The 21229-nt window shown below is 41.0% G+C and overlaps 1 protein-coding gene across 2 annotated transcripts in view; it reads right to left on the reverse strand.

Moving 5' to 3' along the window:
• Positions 1 to 19056: 19056 nt before the first annotated feature.
• The window catches only part of MERTK (MER proto-oncogene, tyrosine kinase), a 136137-nt gene continuing 133964 nt past the window's right edge, over positions 19057 to 21229 (reverse strand). For both annotated transcript variants that reach the window (XM_032243685.1, XM_032243686.1), the window contains exon 19: positions 19057 to 20073. In XM_032243685.1, the coding sequence (XP_032099576.1) occupies positions 19560 to 20073 (514 nt within the window). In that variant the 3' untranslated portion in view covers positions 19057 to 19559. The remainder of the gene's footprint in view (positions 20074 to 21229) is intronic.

The raw sequence follows: 21229 nt of genomic DNA on the forward strand, positions 1-21229 counted from the left end.
CAGTGAGCCGAGATCGCGCCACTGCACTCCAGGATGAGCGATAGAGCAAGACTGTCTCTAAATAAATAAATAAATATAAATTCAGGGAATGTGACAGCAAAGTGCTTTGAGGCCAAGGCCAACTGAACACAAGGCATTGTGTGGTGAAGTTTAATGTTGATAGAACAGTTAATACTTTTCAGAACAAATAGTTACCTGACTGCTTAAAGCTCAGAGGGGTCAGGGCTTGGATGTGTCTTATTGTGTACCTTGCCTTGCATTTTCGACTGTAAGCTGAATACTTATTGTGCTGTCAAAGAGAATTAGTTAATTCATTATCACATATAAATAATGTCCAGCAGGAGAATAGAATCTTGTGCTAATATTGTTATTAACATAGAATAAGATCAATCTATAGTCAAAGGCCTTGGCTGCTTTACCAGTCACCAGTAATTATTGAGGGCCTACTATATACTAGAGATCGCATATGCATCTTCCCAGCAAGCAACATAGTCTATTCTGTTTAGGTCGGAATAACCTTGCAACAGGACCACAGGGGAACATCCACCAGAAATTTACGATTTAAGTCAGGGACAGAAGGAGAGAACAATAGATGAGATTTGAGCTCTACAAGAAGAGTTACGGGCAAGTTACCTGTGGGAGTTAGGGGTAAGTCTGAAGTTGTTTTAGTTACAAGAGAACTGGAGGAATGGAAAGATATTCCAGATGACTGGATGTTGGTGTAAGATGGGAAGTGGCAAAGCTGGGAATATTTAAACAATACCAGAGCATACAGGCATTCTTAAATTAAGTTAGGCAGATGACACCTTTAGTGTAAGAACACTGGAGAGGCAATGATGTTTTTTAAGTAAGGATGAGGTGATCAGAAAAATCATGTTGGTTGTCAAATTGGGAAACAGGAGCATAGGAGAGCCAGGGTGACATTATTTTAAAAAATCAACTCCACCTTAAAACTAGCAAGGCACATTTCTTGCCAGTCACCACCCATGGTCATAAGACGTTTATAGCAGTTGGGCACACCTGTAATCCCAGCACTTTGGGAGGTCAAGGCAGGCGGATAATTTGAGCTCAGTTCACGACCAGCCTGGGCAACATGATGAAACCCTGTCTCTACACAAAATACAAAAATTAGCCAGGTGTGGTGTCATGCCTGTGTTCCTGGCTACTCAAAGAAGGTGAAGTGGGAGGATCCCTTGAGCCTGGGAGATGGAATTTGCAGTGAGCCCTGCACTCCAGCCTGGGTGACAGATCCAGAGCCTGTCACACACACACACACACACACACACACACATGCAAACAAAGAGCGAGAGAAAGAGATGATATGATTCACTGAAAAGAAACAGCATCGCTTCTATGGTATTCCTGCCAAAAATGCATGCCCAAAATGCAAAAATGCATCTAATCAAGGTATTCAAGTAAATGTGGAAAAGATTCACATACCTAAATCTAATCACAAGGAAACATTAGACAAACCAAATTGAGAGACATTCTACAAAGTAACTAGCTGGTATACTTTAAAAAAAAAAAAATGTCAGGGTCATGAAACAGTTGAGGAACAGTTACAGGTTAAAGGAGACCCAAGGATCATGATAACTAAATGTGATATATGAGCCTAACAATCTGGAGCCTGTACCAGAAGAATTGTTTTTTGCTATAAAAATTCTTTAGACAGTTGGTGAAATTTGAACAAGGACTGTAAATAAGAAAATGGTATTGTACCAATGTGAATTTTCTGAATGTGAAAACAGTACCGTTATCACACTAAGAGAATGTCCTTTTTCTAGAGGAAAGCACACTGAAGTATTTAAAGGTAAATGGGCAGCACATCTGAACTTATTCTTCTATGGTTACAAAAAACTCTTTATATATTATATATATAAGCTTTATATATATGTATATATATAACATGTATACCATCTCTATCTATTTTATCTGTTTACCTGTCTATCTTTCAAGATAATCTAATAAAGCCAATCTGAATGAAGAGTATACTGGAGTTCTTTGTATTCTTGTAACTTTTCTTTGAGTCTGAAATCATTTCAGAAGAAAAACTTCCAAAACTAAGAAAGAAGTGGGTAATCACTCTGTGGTTCTCCCTGTATATATGTTAATAAAATTTGTATGCCTTTCTAAGAAGAAGAAAGGAGGAGTAGAAGAAGGAAGGAAGAAGGAGAGGAGTATCTCACACCTCTCAAATCCCCTACAGGGATCTAACTGTGTTCTACACAGCAGATGGAAAATTTATGATCACTTGCTAAAAATAGATTGAAAATAGACTAATGGCCAGAATGCTTTACTCATTCTTTTTTGAGTCTTATAGGATTTAAAAAAAAAAAAAAAAAAAAACAACCCAGCTACTGTATAATTTTTTATTTATAAAATTAAATCTTGGGGCAAACAAAAATTGTCCCAAGAATAAATAAGGAAAGATTTATCAATAGTTGACTGTAAGGTAGAACTGAAAGATCCCCATCGATAGACCAACACTTCCTCTAGTAGAATTTATTGCAGCTGATATAAAACTGAGTCATAGTTCAGAGGTTACTGTGCAGGGAAATGAAAAGGCATTTGAGAACATGAAGTATGGTGAGATCCTGAATTCAATGCTATTAATGAGAGACTTTGGGGTATGGTTAACAACAAAAATGAATAGATGCTATTTTTTTTTTTTTTGAGACAGAGTCTCACTCTGTTGCCCAGGCTGTAGTGCAATGGTGTGGTCTTGGCTTACTGCAACCTCTGCCTCCCAGGTTCAAGCAGTTCTGCCTCAGCCTCCCAAGTAGCCGGGATTACAGGCGCCTGCTGCCACACCCGGCTAATTTTTGTATTTTTAGTAGAGATGGGATTTCATCATGTTGGCCAGGCTGGTCTCGAACTCCTGACCTTGTGATTCACCTGCCTCGGCCTCCCAAAGTGCTGGGATTACAGGCATGAGCCACCGCACCTGGCCTGAATAGATGCTATTTTTGCATAAAAAGCTGTACATTTGATTTATTACTTTTACTTAAAATATTGGATTATATGAGAAATTTTGAGACATTATCATATAAAGCACCTTTTCCACATACTTCCATTTGCCTTCATTTAACTTTTATTTTCCTAAATCAAAACTGATTTTAGTTTTCAGTTGAGACTTATGGATATGTAAACATAAAGGTTGTTTTTCTGATATTTCTTCTTCACATGCAACTTATATATTACATAAATATTAATACTTTTTCTATTTTGTTGAATTTTTATTGTTTACTAATACTGCTACAGAACACTTGTTATATAACCATTAAAATTCAAGAGCACTAAGAGATGGATAAATTGTTTCTACAGCAGTACCCAATTTTCGCCAGTAGGTGACACTAGCAGATTGATGATTTTTTTTTTTCTTGCGCTGGACTTTCGCTCTTCTTGCCCAGACAGGGGTTTCTCCATGTTTGTCAGACTGGTCTTGAGCTCCCGATCTCAGGTGATTCGCCTGCCTCAGCCTCCCAAAGTGCTGGGATTACAGGTGTGAGCCACCTTGCCCAGCAGGTTTTTTTCTATTTATTATAACCAAGTTTCCAAGGAAGATTAGAACTCACAGCATTCAGTTAAGCAAATCAAGCAGCATTTGGTATCTCCTACATCCAAGGAACTGCCTAGATAAGATCTACAAAAAGTAGTCTCTGCCTTCACCAGAGGGGATGTCCCTGTAAACAGCACAGTGGGAAAGTCCTTAAGTGTGGATATGAGGAGTTCTTTAGGGGAGATGTGGTTACTTTTTTCAAAAAAGGCCTTATCTTTTAGAGATTTCTTTCATTTGGATTTTCTGGGAAGTAGATCCCGAAATAAGTATTTGAGTGGCAGTAGTTGATTTGGAAGGTAGAATAAATACCAGTAGGAGAGTATTACGGGTTGAACTCTGTCCTTTCCACCTCCAAGATTCCTATGTTGGAGTCCTAACCTCCAGTACCTCAAAATCTGTCTGTATTTAGAGACAAGGCCTTTAAAGAGGTAATTACGGTAAAATGAGGTCATTAGGGTAGGGCCTAATCCAATGTGACTGGCATCCTTAAAAGAAGAGGAGATTAGGACACAGCAATATGCAGAGGGGATGGCCATGTAAAGATATAGGGAGAAAACAGCCATCTACAAGCCCAGGAGAGAGAAAACCAACCTACTGACACCTTGATCTAGGACTTCTGACCTCCAGAACTGTGAGAAAATATATTTCTGCTGCCTAAACCAGTTTTGATTTTATAAATAAAAATTGTCTTCTGGGACTTTGTTTTGGCAGCACTAGCAAACCAATCCAAGGAAAGAGAAAATGTGACAGAGAAAGGAATGCAGACATAAAGGGGACATTATCAAGTCAGCCACCATTGTAGGCGAATGGAACGCAATCCCACAGAGAAACTTAGGAAAGGTGTGAGACAAATGCCATAGAGTTATCTCATACAAGGGTGAGGGAGCTGGGATGTGGAGGGCTACGCTGGGGAGAGCACCAATCACACTGGCGCTTCCGCCCCACTATGCGCAGGGCAGGGTGGCTTTTCTGAAATTTAAGGAAGGCCTTCAAGCAGAAAGATGCAGATCATGACAGCTAGAAGTCAGCTCAGGCACACCGAAATGAAACAGCAGGATACACACAGGTAGAGGACTGGCAGGGACCCTTGCAGAAACTCACCCTGAAATATTTACAGATTAACTTACATGTTGTCTGGAATTTGCTTCAAAATGCCATAGGGAGGCTGGGTGAAGTGGCTCACGCCTGTAATCCCAACAATTTGGGAGGCCGAGGCAGGCAGATCACTTGAGGTCAGGAATTCAAGATCACCCTGGCCAACATGGGGAAATTCTGTCTCTACTAAAAATACAAAAATTAGCCAGGTGTGGTGTGGTGACATGCGTTGTAATCCCAGCTACTCAGAAGACTAAGGCAGGAGAACTGCTTGCACCTGCAAGGCAGAGGTTGCAGTGAGCCAAGATCGTGCCACTGCACTCCAGCCTGAGCGACAGAATGAGACTCCATCTCAAAAAAAGAAAACAAACAAACAAAAAAAAAAAGCAAGAGGGAGAGAAGTGAGTGGGGGCACAGATAAAACAAGATTGGGCCTGATTTGGTCACATTTTAAAGCCTAGAGATGAAGACATAGGCAGTCACACAACTATTCTGCCCACTTATATAAGTACATTCAAGACTTCTGCTAGATGTAGGGACCAAATTTACCCTTCTGCCTAAAACAATAACACAAAACCAGACCAAAGAGATTAAATAACAGATCTCAAGACACCAGACATCAGGCAATGAAAGACAGTTACCCCTGAGTGAAGGAAAAAAAAAAGTCGAGTCCTTTGATTGCCTCAGCTTACTGGCTTCAGAGACTGTTCAGGCCACAGCATGGGGAAGAATAACTCTAGCAGAGCCTGGCAGATTCCCTCAGTTGAGAAGACAAGGCCGGGCGCGGTGGCTCAGGCCTGTAATCCAAGCACTTTGGAGGCCAAGGCAGGCGGATCACCTGAGGTCGGGAGTTCAAGACCAGCCTGACCAACATGGTGAAACTCAGTCTTTTAAAAAAAAAAAAGAGAAGACAAAGCTGGGAGTTGTGTGAGCAAAGCAGCAAGTGTTTGCAAGACAATATATATGGAGAGGTGAGAGTGGTGCAGAGAGAGTTCCTGAGATCTGCAAAAGGTTCCCCTTAAATCTTCAGCAGAGAAATTATCAGCCACTGTATCTGAAGAAACTGCATGAAGCAGAGGAAAAAGTCAGCAAAAAAATAAGAAGAAATAATATCACAAAGGGCTGGGAAAATGGCCTGTTCTCATCAGCTTGAATAGAAAACTTCCTAATTCACTGGGCATTGGGTAGAATACTCAGAAAGGTCATGCCTCAACAGTACAGAGTAATTAGCTTTAGACTAAACAGGGCTTGAGTCTCTTTTTAGTTTTTCACCTCCCTGCCAGATGAGTCTTAACAAACAAATCTCTAAAGCAAAACTCAAATGAACCAGTTTCCAAGTAAATTAATTATGCCCTAGAACAAAGCCCAAGAATATTTATAGGAGAACAAAAATCTCTAACACTCAACAAGGTAAAATCGTAATGTCTGGCATCCAATTGGAGATTACTAGGTGTGCAAAGAATCAGGATACTATGAGACATAAGGAGGAGAAAAGCAATCAGTTGAAACTGACCAAAACTGACACATATGTTAGAATGATCAAGAAAGTCATTAAAAATTATAACTGTATTCCATATGTTTAAAAATTAAGTAAAAATATGAGAAGTAGAAAAAAGATGAAATCTAAATTTCTTTTCTTTTCTTTTTGAGACAGAGTTTTGTTCTTGTTGCCCAGGCTGGAGTGCAATGGCATGATCTCGGCTCACTGCAACGTCTGCCTCCTGGTCTCAAGCGATTCTCTTGTCTCTACCTCCTGGGTAGCTGGGATTACAGAAGCCTGTCACTACGGCCGGCTAAGTTTTGGTATTTTTAGTAGAGATGGGGTTTCCCCATGTTGGTCAGGCTGGTCTCGAACTCCAGACCTCAGGTGATCCGCCTGCCTTGGCCTCCCAAAGTGCTGGGATTACAGGCATGAGCCACTGTACCCAGCCTTTTTTCTTTTTTTTTTGTGAGACAGAGTCTCGCTATGTCACCCAGGCTGGAGTGCAGTGGCACAATCTTGGCTCACTGTAACCTCTACCTCCCAAGTTCAAGCGATTCTCCTGCCTCAGCCTCCTGAGTAGCTGGGACTACAGGTGCATCCTACCATGCCTGGCTAATTTTTTTGTATTTTTAGTAGAGACGGGTTTTAACTGTGTTAGCCAGGATAGCTTCCATCTCCTGATCTCATGATCCGCCCGCCTTGGCCTCCCAACGTGCTGGGATTACAGACATGAGCTACCATGCCTGGCCCCAAATTTCTGAAGATGAAAAATGCAATGCTTGAAATAAATATACTGAATAGGCTTAATATAGCAGACTGTCTACTGCAGAAGATAAGATTAATGAAACTAAAGACATAAGGATAGAAAATAACCAAAATCTTGGGGAAAAACTTAAAAAATTAGCAGACTAAGCCTGGACGTGGTGGCTCTCGCCTGTAATCCAAGCACTTTGGAGGCCAAGGCGGGCGGATCACCTGAGATGGGGAGTTCAAGACCAGCCTGACCAACATTGTGAAGCCCCGTCTTAAAAAAAAAAAAAATTAACAGACTATTAGTGAGTATTCAAATGGTCTAATAGATATGTAATTGGATCCAAAAAAGAGTGGAGAAATAGAAAAATATTTGAAGAAGAATGGTTAAAATGTTCCCAAACTTAATGAAACAATAAACCCATAGATCCAAGAGGTTCAATTAAAGCTAAGCAAAAGAAACATGAAGAAAACTATATCAAGGCACATCAGAAGCAAATTCTACAAATCAGTGAAAAGAGAAACTCCTAAAAGCAGTCAGAGGGGGGAAAAAAGACACGTTTGGTACAAAGGAAAAAAAAGAGAAGGATGACATCAATGTCATCCGTTAGAAACAATGTAAGCCAAGAAGACAGTAGGGTACCAGGCACAATGGCTCATGCCTGTAATACCAGCACTTTGGAAGGCCGAAGCAAGGGGTTATGTGAGGCCAGGAGTTTGAGACCAGCCTGGCCAACATGGTGAAATCCTGTCTTTACCAAAACTACAAAAATTAGCCAGGTATGGTGACACATGCCTGTAATCCCAGCTACTTGGGAGGCTGAGACCTGAGAATCACTTGAAGTCGGGAGGCAGAGGTTGCAGTGAGCCAAGACTGTGCCATTGCACTCTAGCCTGGGTGACAGAGCTACATTTTTTTAAAAAAAAAAAAAAAAAAAAAGATAGTGTGGGGACATCTTTAAAGCATTGATATTAAAAATTCCATCAACCTAGAATTCTATACCCAACAGAAATATCTTCTAAAACAAAGGAAATAGTGATGTCAACAAAATGGCAGACTAGAAAACTCTAAGGTTTTGTTCCTCACTTCAGAACATTGACTGTCTGAACCACCTTTGTTGGTGCTCTGGAAAACAACCCAATGTTAATAGCAACCAAAAATGCCCAATCAAGAAAAAGACATCTTGGCTGGGCATGGTGGCTCATGCCTGTAATCCTAGCACTTTGGGAGGCCAAGATGGGAGAATGACTTGAGGCCAGGATTCGAGACTAGCCTGGTCAACATAGTGAGACCCTATCTCATTTTAAAAAAAGAAAAGCAAGGCTGGGCGCAGTGGCTCATGCCTGTAATCCCAGCACTTTGGGAGGCCAAGGTGGATGGATCACCTGAGGTCAGGTGTTAGAGACCAGTCTGACCATCATGGTGAAACCCTGTCTTTACTAAAAAAGCAAAAATGAGCTGGGCATGGTGGTAGGCACCTGTAATCCCAGCTACTCAAGAGGCTGTGGCAGGAGAATTTCTTGAACCCAGGAGGCGGCTAGGCTGGAGTGAGCCGAGATCGTGCCACTGCACTCCATCCCGAGTGACAGAGCAAGACTCTGTCTCAAAAAAAAAAAAAAAGAAAGAAAGAAAAAGAAAAAAGAAAAGAAAAAAAAAATCATCAAAGTGGTTGAAAAGTTTCGTAGTGATTTTACTTTTGCCTAACACCCCCTACCCCCACTCACTGCTGCAGTGGCAGTCTTGGTCTTGAAACTGCAGAAGTTGGATTCTCAGTTCTCTCTCTCAAAGCAGAGGGGGCAAAGCAGACTTTATTTACAAATTATTATGTACACCTGTTCTAACCTCTCTACAGGATATCTGAAAGATGAACACAAGGTGCTCCTCTCTGTTTTCCCTAACTTGGAACTCAGGAAGAAAAGTGGTGGGTATTACTCATAAAAATGCAAGGTGACTACAGACCCTTGGATACCTAAGGCATCCAAGAGATTATGGGTAGAGATGTACAATAGACCATCAAAGGCCTAAAGGAGAATCTGGGGTGAGATTTTTTGGGAAATTAGGACATGCAAAAGCAGCAGTGTATACCAAGGAATTTAGAAAGCCACATACACACACAGGCAAAATCCATGCTCAGAAAAGACTTGAAAAGATATCAAGTTTTTACTTAAGGCTGACCCTAGGCTCAGGGTTAGCCTCCCTAAGTGCTGAAGGTGCATCCTAGCATAGAGCTAACTTGCAAAGATTGGGAGAGGTGGTTGGTTTTTGGTTTTGTATTTTTTGCTTCTCTCTCTTTGTTGTTGTTTATTTAGAGTTTTATTTGTTTGTTTCAGCTCCTAGCATTAAGGGAACTCTGTCGAAACATGTATATTTAGTTTTGTCAGAGGTTTTATTATGAATGAATGTTGATTTTTATAGATATTTTTTCTTTGTTTAGTGAGATAATCATGTGGGTTCTTCACCCCTTTGTGCTATTTGTTTGGTGTCATTCATTATTTTTTACAATGACTTAAAATATAATTCACACATACCATAAAATTCACTTTTTTTATTTGTGATAAAATATACCCAACATAAAATTTACCATTTTAGCCTTTTTTTTTCTTTTTGAGATAGGGTCTCACTCTGTTGCCCAGGTTGAAGTGCAGTGGTGCTATCTTGGTTCACTACAACCTCCACCTCCTGGGTTCAAGTGATTTTCCTGCCTCAGCCTCCTGAGTAGCTGGGATTACAGGTGTGTGCCACCACACCTGGCTAATTTTTGTATTTTTAGTAGAGACGAGGTTTCACCAGGTTGGTCAGGCTGACCTTGAACTCCTGACCTCTTGATCTGCCTGCCTTGGCCTCCCAAAGTGCTTGGATTATAGGTGTGAGCCACTGTACCTGGCAGTTTTAGACATTTTTAAGTGTACAGTTTTTTTTTTTTGAGACAGAGTTTTGCTCTTGTTACCCAGGCTGGAGTGCAATGGCGCGATCTCGACTCACAGCAACCTCTGCCTCCTGGGTTCAAGCAATTCTCCTGCCTCAGCCTCCTGAGTAGCTGGGGCTACAGGCGTGCGCCACCATGCCCAGCTAATTTTTGTATTTTTAGTAGAGACGGGGTTTCACCATGTTGACCAGGATGGTCTCGATCTCTTGACCTCGTGATCCACCCGTCTCGGCCTCCCAAAGTGCTGTGATTACAGGCGTGAGCCACTGCGTCCAGCAAGTGTACAGTTTTATAGCATTAAGGACATTCACATTGTTGTGCAACTATTACCACTGTCCATCTCCAGAACTTTTTCATCTTCCCTAGCTAAAACTCTATACTCATTAAACACTAACCACCCATTCCCTTGTCCCCAAAGCCCCTGGCAGTCACCAATCTGCTGTCTCTATGACTCTAATTACTCTGCAAACCTCATATAAATGGAATCATACAATATTTACTCTTTTCTGACTGGCTTCTTTCACTTAGCATACTATCTTCAAGGTTCATTCATGTTGTAGCATGTGTCAGAATTTCCTTCCTCTTTAAGGCTAAGTAATATTCCATTATACATAAATACCACATTTTGTTTATCCATTCATCTGTTGATGAACATTTAGTTCCTTTCCATCTTTTGAATATTGTGAATAGTGCTGCTATGAACATTTGCATACAGGTTTTTACTTAAAGACATGCTTCAATTCTTTTAGCTGTGTAACTAACAGTGGAATTGCTGGGTCATATGGTAATTCTATGTTTAATTTTTTGAGGAACTGCCAAACTGTTTTGCAAAGCAGCTGTACCATTTTACATTTTCATCAGCTGCCTTAATAAAATACCATAGACTAGGTGGTATAAACAACAGAAATTTATTTTCTTGCAGTTCTGGAGACCGAAAGTCTAAGATCGAGGTGCCAGCAATGTTGGTGTCTGGTGAGAGGGTTCTCTCCCTGGATTGCAGATGGCTACCTTCTCAATGTGTGCCGCGTGACCTATTCTTTGTGCATGCATGCAGAGAGAATGCAGTTGAGCTCTTTGGTGTTTCTTCTTATTAAGGAAATGAATCTTATCAGATTGGAGCCCCACCCTCATGACCTCATTTAACCTTAATTATTTATTTAGAGGTCCCATCTAATACAAATGCAGCTGGGGTTCAGAGCTTCAACATATAAATTTTGTAATTTAGAATAATTGGAACCCTTATTCATGCTGAATTATAAACAGTTTATATGAATGAGGGTTCCAACTATTCTGCCTCCTTCCAATCCTTGTTGTTGCCTGTCTTTTAGATTATATCCAGCCCAGTGGGTGTGAAGTGGTATTTTGTGGTTATAACTTGAATTTCCCTAATGACTAATGATGTTGAGCATCTTTTCACGTGCTTATTGGCAACTTATAAACCTTCTTAGGAGAAATGTATATTTGAATCATTTGCCCATTTTAAAATTGGGTTATTTGTCCTTTCGTTGTTGAGTTGCAAGTGTTCTTTATATATTCAGGATATATATATCTTTTTGTCTAGCAGTGACAATCTCTGTCTTTTGACTGGAATGATTAATCTATTTACATTTACTGAATTATTTACTGCTGGGTAAACAAGAAACTTGGAATATATTCTGCAAACTACAGAAAGATTCATAAGCAAAATGTGAAATCAAGATGGTTCAAGATGTTTGAACACAACATCTGACCAATCAATTGGCTTAGTACTAAGCTATGCTGATCTAGGGGTGCCTTGTTGAAAGTCAGGCTTAAACATTTAAAAAAGCATAATTTTAAAAAAGCGATTGAGCAGAGACATCAGTGCTCAAACACTACAGGAGAAACACAGTCTACAGAATTAATTCAGGCAAGTTGCTAAACAAACAGCAATAATAACCTCTGGTAGAAGGGTACATCAGAATCCACAGTTTCTGAAATTTATGATCTGCAATATCTAGTTTCAACAAAAACGTACAAAACATGAAGTAAACAAGAAAGTTACCTCATATAGAGGGAAAAAGCCAATAGAAACTGTCTCTGCTGAGGCCTAGATACTGGACTTAGCAGATAAATACAATCAGGTGCTGCATAGCAAGGTTTTGGCCAAAGACAGACCACATATCCAACTGTGTCCTGATAAGGTTATAACACGGCATTTTTACTTTTTCTATGTTTGGATAGTAAATACTTGCCATTGTGTTACAATTGTCTTTAGTATTCAGTAGAGTAACATGTTGCACAGGTTTGTATAGGAGCAATAGGCCTAGGAGCAATAGGCTAAGTGTGTAGTTGGCTCTGCCGTCTAGGTTTGTGCAAGTACACTCTATGATGTTCTCACAATGATGGAATTGCCTAACAATGCATTTCTTAGAATGTATACCTATCGCTAAGTGAAACATGACTGTACTTCATTATAGAAAAGCATCTATTTGTAAATATGTTCAGAAAACTAAAGAACACCATGTTTTATATTTTTTAGTTTAAAATTAAACAGAGAACATCAATTAAGAGATAGAAGGGATTAAAATAACCGAATGGAATTTCTGGAGTTGAAAAAGTATAATAGCTGAAATGAAAAACCCACTTGAGGATCTCAATAGTAGCTGTGAGCTGATAGAAGAATAATCAGCAAACTTGAAGATAGATCATTAGAGATAATCTAATATGAAGTACGTATGAAAAAATTGGCAAAGTACACATTTTTATGATGAGAAACTATGTTTGTTAAAACAAGCCATTAATACTTGTGGAGTTAAATCAGCAGCCTGCATTCCCTTGAACTGCTCAGACTGTTTGTGATAGAATGGGATTTTGATTTTTAAACCCCAGCTGATGGGCCTTTATTTTAAGTCATATGGAGCAGGGCCTTGGAGCTGGCTTTCAGGAAAGGCATTCTGTCTCTTGTTCGGAAGTTTCTTGTAGAGTCTCTAAATAAAATCTGCAGGCGTGGCTGCTCTGTGCCACTATGCTATTAATGGACTTCAACAAAATGTGCAAGTCAGAGTATTCTGAAGAATATTATTTATTTATTTATTTTTAATAAAGACAGGGTTTCACCATGTTGGTCAGGCTGGTCTTGAACTCCAACCTCAGGTGATCCGCACACCTTGGCCTCCAAAGTGCTTGGATTACAGGCGTGAGCCACCAAGCCTGGCCAAGAATATTCTTTAAAAGAAAGAATTCATTTATTTTTATTTTTATTTTTTTAAAGACGGGGTTTCACCATGTTGGTCAAGCTGGTCTTGAACTCCTGACCTCAGGTGATCTGCCTGCCTTGGCCTCCAAAGTACTTGGATTATAGGCGTGAGCCACCAAAGAATTCATGTAAAGCCACCTGTTCCCTCTTTTGGACTGTTATCAAGACAGCAAGGCCTAGACTGCCCTTCTTTGCAAGATTCCAATTCCCAGAACAGGGCCTTCCTCTCAGTGAATATTTGCAAATGGATGAGTGGGTTATATGTGACCTCATATGACTGTTGTTCAAAAACACTTTCTTCATTAGAATGTTTAAGTGCATAGTTTCAATAAATCCATTAATTAAAAATTATCATGTCCTTAAGGGGTAGGAAGAGTTAATATATATAATTCTCTAGTTTATCTTTAATATATCTATACATGGAATCCTATTTAAATCAGAAATATTGTATGTAAAAATATTCTAAAATAGTGGTCTGCAGGTTACAGTTTTAGAAATAATTATTACATTATTTATTTTGAGACAGGGTCTCTGGTGCCCAGGCTGAAATGCAGTGGTATTATTACGGCTCACCACAGACTTGACCCCTGTGACTCAAGTGATTCTCCCACCTCAGCCTCTGAAGTTGCTGAGACTGCAGGCATGTGCCACCATGCCCAGCTAATTTTTGTATTTTTTTTTTTTGAGACAGAGTCTAGCTCTGTCGCCAGGCGCCAGGCTAGAGTGCAGTGGCACGATCTCGGCTCACTGCAACCTCCACCTCCTGGATTCAAGCAATTCTCCTGCCTCACCCTCCCGAGTAGCTGGGAATTTTTGTATTTTTTGTAGAGATTAGATTGCACATTGTTGCCCAGGCTGGTCTTGAACTCCTGGGCTCAAGCAATCCTCCCACCTCTGCCTTCCAAAGTGCTGGGATTACAGGCATGAGCCACCATGCCCAGCATTATTGCATTTAAATACCAAAAAATTAAGTAATTATAGAGCTTTAAAAGAAGGAAAACAAAATCTAACAATAGGAACATTGTGCATTACTGAAACACTTATTAAAGAAAATAAAACTTCCCATTTTCTCATTTGTCACTCAAAGTTACCAAACATCTTTAGAGAAGTTAAGTTGCTGTTGTAGCTAGTTTGTTATTGGGTCAGTTACTTTCCCATGGACTAAGCAGAAGTTCCAACTTGCTTTTGCCATTGACCAGGAAAAGTTACAAAAGTCTCGACTTTCATGAATCAGGACTGGTCTGGCTAGAATCAGCCTGCTCTGTAATAGAAGAGACTGTGGTTTGGCCCATTTCCCAGGTGGAGAACCTCTGCTAGGTCTGGCAGACATGAAGACAGAGGGATAGCATTCTGACCCACCGCATGTCCCCACATTCTCCTGATAAAGCAAGTCACCACTGCTTGTCATAACCCACATATTGGGGAGAGGCGCACTGCAGTTCTTATCATCCTCAGCTAAACCCCAGGATAGACAGGAGAAAGGTAGTTGCCAGCTCCTGAGCCCAACAGCTGTTTGAGGTGAGGACTGAGGACCATCCTCCTTCACTCTAAACTTCCCCAACTGTGTATTTCCGGCTAAGGTGAAATACTGTCTTTTTCTCTTTTCAAATTATGAATGAGTTTGTTTATTTTGAAGGGAATTGATGGAACAATCAGGGAAAATGTTTCTTTTTCTTTTTTCTGAGATGGAGTCTTGCTCTGTCACCCAGTCTGGAGTGCTGTGGTGTGATTACAGCTCAGTGCAGCCTTGACATTTGAAGCTCAAGTGATCCTCCCATCTCAACCTCCTGAGCAGCTGGGACCACAATTGCATGCCACCATGCCTGGCTAACTTCTTTTTTATTTTTTATAGAGACAGGGTCTCCCTATGTTGCCCAGGCTGGCCCCCAACTACTGGGCTCAAGCAATCCTCTGTCCTTGGCCACCCAAAGTGTTGGGATTACAGGCTGAGCCACCATGCCTGGCTGAAAATATTTCTTTTTCTTTTCTTTCTTATTTTTTTTTTTTTTTTGAGACAGAGTCTTGCTCTGTTGCCAGGCTGGAGTGCAGTGGCGCAATCTCAGCTCACTGTAACCTCCACCTCCTGGGTTCAATCGATTCTTCTGCCTCAGCCTCCAGAGTAGCTGGGACCACAGGCGTGTGCCATCACGCCCGGCTAATTTTTGTAGTTTTAGTAGATACCGGGTTTCACCATGGCCAGGATGGTCTGGATCTCTTGACCTCGTGATCTGCCCGCCTCGGCCTCCCAAAGTGTTGGGATTACAGGCGTGAGCCACCGCGCCCGGCCCCTGAAAATATTTCTAACATGACAAACGTTGCTGGGTTTGCACTGCATAAGAAATGATGCTGGCCAGGAGTGGTGGCTCACACCTGTAATCCAAGCACTTTGGAGGCCAAGGCGGGCGGATCACCTGAGGTCGGGAGTTCAGGACCAGCCTGACCAACATGGTGAAACCCCGTCTTAAAATAAATAAATAAATAAATAAATAAATAAATAAAAGAAATGATACTGCAAATTGGGAACAGCCTCTTGTGATTATAAAATTCTTTCAAAGACCTTGCCTCCTCCCCTTCTTACATAGCGTGTTGCAGAAAAAGGCACTGGTATCTTTACTGAACATTTGAGAAAACTGGGGCTCAAAGAAAGTCAAGTGACCACCCACAATTGCCCAAGGAGATCTGGCAGGGTGAGCTCCCATCCAGCCCACCTCTGACCACGTGGCTTGGCTCACGATGAAGAGTGCTTTGGCTTTTTTGTTTTTTCAAGAGTTGCCCTGATGCTGGATTCTCTTTTCTACTAATTAAGAAAAGCAAGAGAAAGGAAAAAAACAGTACAAAAGAAAGAAAATCCTTACAAGGGAAGACAAGTCTCAACGTGCCGGTCACGAGTGCTTCTGGCGCACGTCTGTTTCCTTGTCCTTTGAACCTCCTGATCCTGAGCCCCAGCTTGGTTAAGACAATTACCCAGTAATGGGATTGCTGGGTCAAATGGAATTTCTATTTCTAGGTCCTTGAGGAATCGCCACACTGTCTTCCACGTGGTTGAACTAATTTACACTCCCACCAACAGTGTAAAAGTGTTCCTATTTCTCCACATCCTCTCCAGCATCTGTTGCCTCTGGATTTTTTAATGATTGCCATTCTAACTGGCATGAGATGGTATCTCAATGTAGTTTTGATTTGCATTTCTCTGATGACTGGGGAGAGATAGCAAGGGGAGAGATGCCAGATGTAGGTGATGGGGAGGAAGGCAGCAAATCACACTGCCATGTGTGTACCTATGCAACAATCTTGCATGTTCTTCACATGTACCCCAAAACCTAAAATGCAATAAAATAAATAAATGGGGGGGAAAAAGACAATTACCCGACTTATTTCTTCCTGATTCCTCTCTCCCTGTTTTTGCCTATAAGAGCCACTTACAAAAGTAATTCGAGTTTCTATGAAAGAGAATTTGAAAGGCTGTTTTCAGTTTATGCTCAGAAGACAATATGAGAGTTTGCCAATGATTGGATCATCTGAAAGTTAGTTCTTTCCAAATTTTCAAACATTCAAATATGGCTAAGAAGAACACCAATGTTCTCAGCACAGAGATTTAAATGTGCAGAGCAATGGTAGCCCAGCTTCATTCTCATTCATCACACTACTTTTAACCAACACTTGGGTGCATCACGCTGTGTGCTGAAGTGAATTTCTCTGCTACAGAGAAATGAATTTCGTGACGTCTCAAGAAAAGCCAGAAGCCGCAGCTGGCTCAGCTTTCTATGCTCTCCTGCGGCAGAACTGGCCCCGGCTCCCCAGCCCTGCTTAGGCCACACGGAAAATACTGGACAGGATTTAGAGGGTTGTGGGGCATTTGAACTATTCATTATACATTTTTTACATTATGCTGTTAAAATTAGAAATATAAAATACAAAGTACTGTATGTTAGATATTTAATATTAAGTTTATATTAAACTTCCAGATAACATTTTTCAATGTTTATAATTACTTATTTAGCTCATAGATATGAGCATACCTTTTTATATTGGGGTGGGTTTTTTTTGTTTGAACTAGTCACCATCAGGTCCTGATCAAGACTTTAATGATGATTTCTTCAAATTCTTGCTACTTACCATCAATAAGAAACTGTTTCTACAAGCAGGTGATAAAATTTTTGTTTGTTTTTTAATGACCATTAAAAAATTTTCAACAGTATAAGTTATCTTTATAAGAGCTACAGCTCTTTTCTTTCACTAATAAAATGTAATGGTGGCATTTTACAGATTCCTTTCAACCCCTCAGAACTTTTTCTTTTTAGTTTATTTTTTTAGAGACATAGTCTCACTCTGTCACCCAGGCTAGTGTGTAGTGTCACACTCACAGCTCATTGTAACCTCAAACTCCTGGGCTCAAGTGATCCTCCTGCCTCAGCCTCCAGAGTAGCTAGAACTATTAAGCACACACAATTATTTCTGGCTAATATTATTCTTGTAGAGATAGGGTCTCACTATGTTGCCCAGGCTGGTGTTGAACTCCTGGACACAAGCAGTCCTCCTGCCCTGGCCTCCTGGTGTTGGGATTACAGGTGTGAATCCCCACATCCAGCCAGAATATTTCATATGGAGCATTTCACAGTAACAGAGGAGCTGGCTCACCCTGGAGATTGGGTGCCTGGGTGGGCAGCTGGGACCAGAACCTGGGGGAGAGCCACACCATTGGACCCCATATAGATTCTGATTCGCAAAGACTGTGGGAGGCCTGGGCAAGGCTGCTCACTGGTGGGGAGTAAGCAGGCCTGAAGATGCTAGTGGCTCTGGGCCTGCTCAGCTGTCCTGAAGGCTGGGGAGTCAACAACTCAACTGATTGCATCAGTCAACTGCCCTTACTAGCAGAGTAAGTTGGTTGCTTCCTGCCTCAGTCTGCCCATCTGTGAAGTGGAGATAATAGTGGTACCTATCTGGTAGGGTTGTTATGAAAGTTAAATGAGTGCCATGCCTGGCACAGAGTAAGTGATATATGTTTATTAAATTAAGTAAAAAGGTTGAGAAGCTCTGGAGTAGACTACTAACATGGTTTGGATCTGTGTCCTCACCCAAATTTCTAGTTCAATTGTAATCTCCAGTGTTGAAGGTGGGGTCTGGCAGGAGGTGACTGGACCATGGGGGTGGATTTCTCGTGAATTAGCATCAGCCCTTTGATGCTGTTCTCATGATAGTGAGTTTTCATGAGATCTGGTTGTTGAAAAGTGTGTAGCACCTCCCCCCTCCCTCTTGCTGCTGCTCCTGCATGTGACACGTCTGCTCCCCTTTTGCCTTCTGCCTTGATGGGAAGCTTCCTGAGGCCTCCCTAGAAGCCAAGCAGATGCCAGCACCATGCTTCGTGTACAACCTGCACAATTGTGAGCCAATTAAACTTCTTTATAAATTACCCAGTTCCAAGTATTTCTTTATAGCAATGCAAGAATGGACTAATATGACCCCCAAATCGCATGCATAGAACCAGCCAGAATCAGATGTTCTAAATTCTGGCTCCTCCACTGTTTAGATGTGGGCCACAAGCAGGTTATTCAATTTCTCTAAGCCTGGATTTCTTGGCTCATACATGACCATGGCATTTGTACCCATGTTATAATGGCATACAGATTAAATAGGATGGTTCACATAAAGTGCCCGAAACGTAACAAGTACTCTACAAACGATGGCCATTACGAAGTGGCAGAGCCAGGACGTGAGCTCAGCTGTGCCCTGCCCCACTGCCCACACCTGCCTCCTGTGAGCTACGTCTACCAAATAGAAAAGTGCTTCACCTGCCAGATTCCCTTCTGCAGCTGATTTAAAATCTTTCCACTTAGACTGTATTTTTCAACCCTTTAATAATTTTTGTTCCTTATCTATGGACCCTGGGGTGGTTTTTCCTTATCTCTAGAAAGCAATGCCAAGAATGGTCAGAGAATTTGCCCAAGGGCCAGGCATTAAGCGAATTCCTTTGCAACCGCAAGGCTGCGGCTGACTGCTGTCTTTCAAGGCTCAAGTAAGTTCAACATACCCTTCCTTATTCATATTTTATTAGGAAGTCATATCAGAAAATTAATCAGTTATGAAACTTTAAACATTAAATGAATCATTCTTATCAAATACATCAAGACCAGAAGCCAAGTCAAATATGGCATTTCATTTCACAAATATTTTTGCATTTAATAGTCATGAAAAAGAAAATAATTTAAAAACAACTCTGTACAAATGTTAATATCAAGGAACAGCTGAAGCTTAATTTTAAGATATGCAAATAAGTGAAATGAAATAAGTAATGTTTTATTAAAATATAATATCCTTGTCTTTTTCCACCATATACACATTTTTTTCTCTTTAAATAAATATATATTATGTATTTTAATAATAGCTTAGTTGACAACATTCATCTGGTGCTTTGGGGTCATGGAGTTTTACTTGGTAAGGAACACAAATACCGAAAACATCAGGTCCAATTGGATTCTCCTACAGCAGAAGAATTGGCTTTATTTTTAGAATGTCTCCTCTCATCTCTCCTCACATCAGGACTTCTGAGCTTTCTGAGGAGTCGTCGGCAAACAATAGTTCATCAGGCAGCGAGCTCCCCAAGGGCAGCGTGCTTGAATGGGACCAGGAGACCCCATTCCTTACAAGTCTCTCCCCTGGAAAAACACTGCTCTTTTCCGCTGTGACTGCAGCAGAGGGGGCAGAAGTCAGATCTTCCCACTCCTCACTGCCTCCATTCAGGATGTACCGTTCTTCGTGAGGTTTGCTGTCGTGAATTTCTGCTGTGACCACGCTGATGGCAGCGTGGGGAGTGCAGGAGGCAATTATAGAGTCAGGGTCAATGTTCAAGTCCAGCGGAGCAAGCGCAGAGCCCTCAGCCAGGCCCTCAGAGCTCTCCAGCCACTGTGTGTTGATGTAAATGACATCTGCTTGGTCTCGAACACTGGGTAAACTCTCTAAGAGCTTTTCCAGCTGCAGCCTCAACATTGAGAAGGTGGGGCGATCCAAGGGATCTGCTCTCCAGCAAGAGTACATTATTTCATATCTGAAAGTTAAAAAGAAGTGGATTATCTCCCAGCATAGCACCCATCTCTTTGTGCAATCCATGCCTTTGCTTTTATAGAATCTTTATCACATTTTAATCAGCATTCATTCTACTTTCTATTAAAATTATTGAGACTTTTTTGGCGGCCTAATATTTATACAACTTTTGTAAATGTTCCATGGAAAGTGATTCTGTTTCTAGGAAAAGAGCACATATGTGGCAATTATATCTAATTTTGCAGATAAGGAGTATTTAGGTCTGTTACTTTATAGTGGCTGACAAACTATGGCCCATGGGCCAATCCTGGCCCACTATCTGCTTTGTAAATAAAGTTTTATTGGAACACAGTTATCCTTATTTGTTTACACATTGTTAATGTCTCCTTATATCACAATGGCAGAGTTCAGCGGGTAGTAAAAGGCCTGCAAAGCCAAAAATATTTGCTATTTGGCACTTTATAGGAAAAGTTTGCTGACCTTTATCCTATGCCATCAAACTGAGTTGTTACCAGGACAGCTGAGTTAGCTGGGGCCCTGGGGCCCTGGGGCTAGGGCTAAGAAGGCCAGGAGCAGGGCTTAGGGCAGAGGGTAGTTGTGTACTGTGTATCACTTCATCTAGTCTTCTCAATAGCCCTGTCATTGTCACTTGTAATGAAGATGACAGTGGGCTCAGGGACATTACAGAACATGCCATGGCCACATGGGTAGCCAGGAATTCAGATTCAGATTGGACAACTCCTGCATCCAAGTGCTCCTCATGACCCCTTCCACTTTGCTTCATAGAGGACAGCTCACTTCTGGGTGGTTTTTTCATCCCAGTGTCTCACATAGTTAAGAATTCCAATGGAGGGACATTTAATGAAGCACAGTAAGACAGATGACAATTAGGAGTCAATAGGCTGAGATAAAAAGTGAGTTATACCATCATTTCATTAAACATGGTTTTTTTTTTCTTATAATTGATTGATTTGACATTTCAGGGCCAGGCATATTAATTGGCATACACACACACACACACACACACACACACGTGTACACATATACACATATATATGCATATATATATATATATATATTTAAATATATGTATATATTTTTTGAGACAGAGTCTCACTCTGTCACCCAGGCTGGAGTGCAATGGTGCACTCTTGGCTCAC

Source organism: Sapajus apella, unplaced genomic scaffold (assembly GCF_009761245.1).
Source record: "Sapajus apella isolate SASKATOON/1434 unplaced genomic scaffold, GSC_monkey_1.0 scaffold52, whole genome shotgun sequence".
Classification (NCBI taxonomy): Eukaryota; Metazoa; Chordata; class Mammalia; order Primates; family Cebidae; genus Sapajus; species Sapajus apella.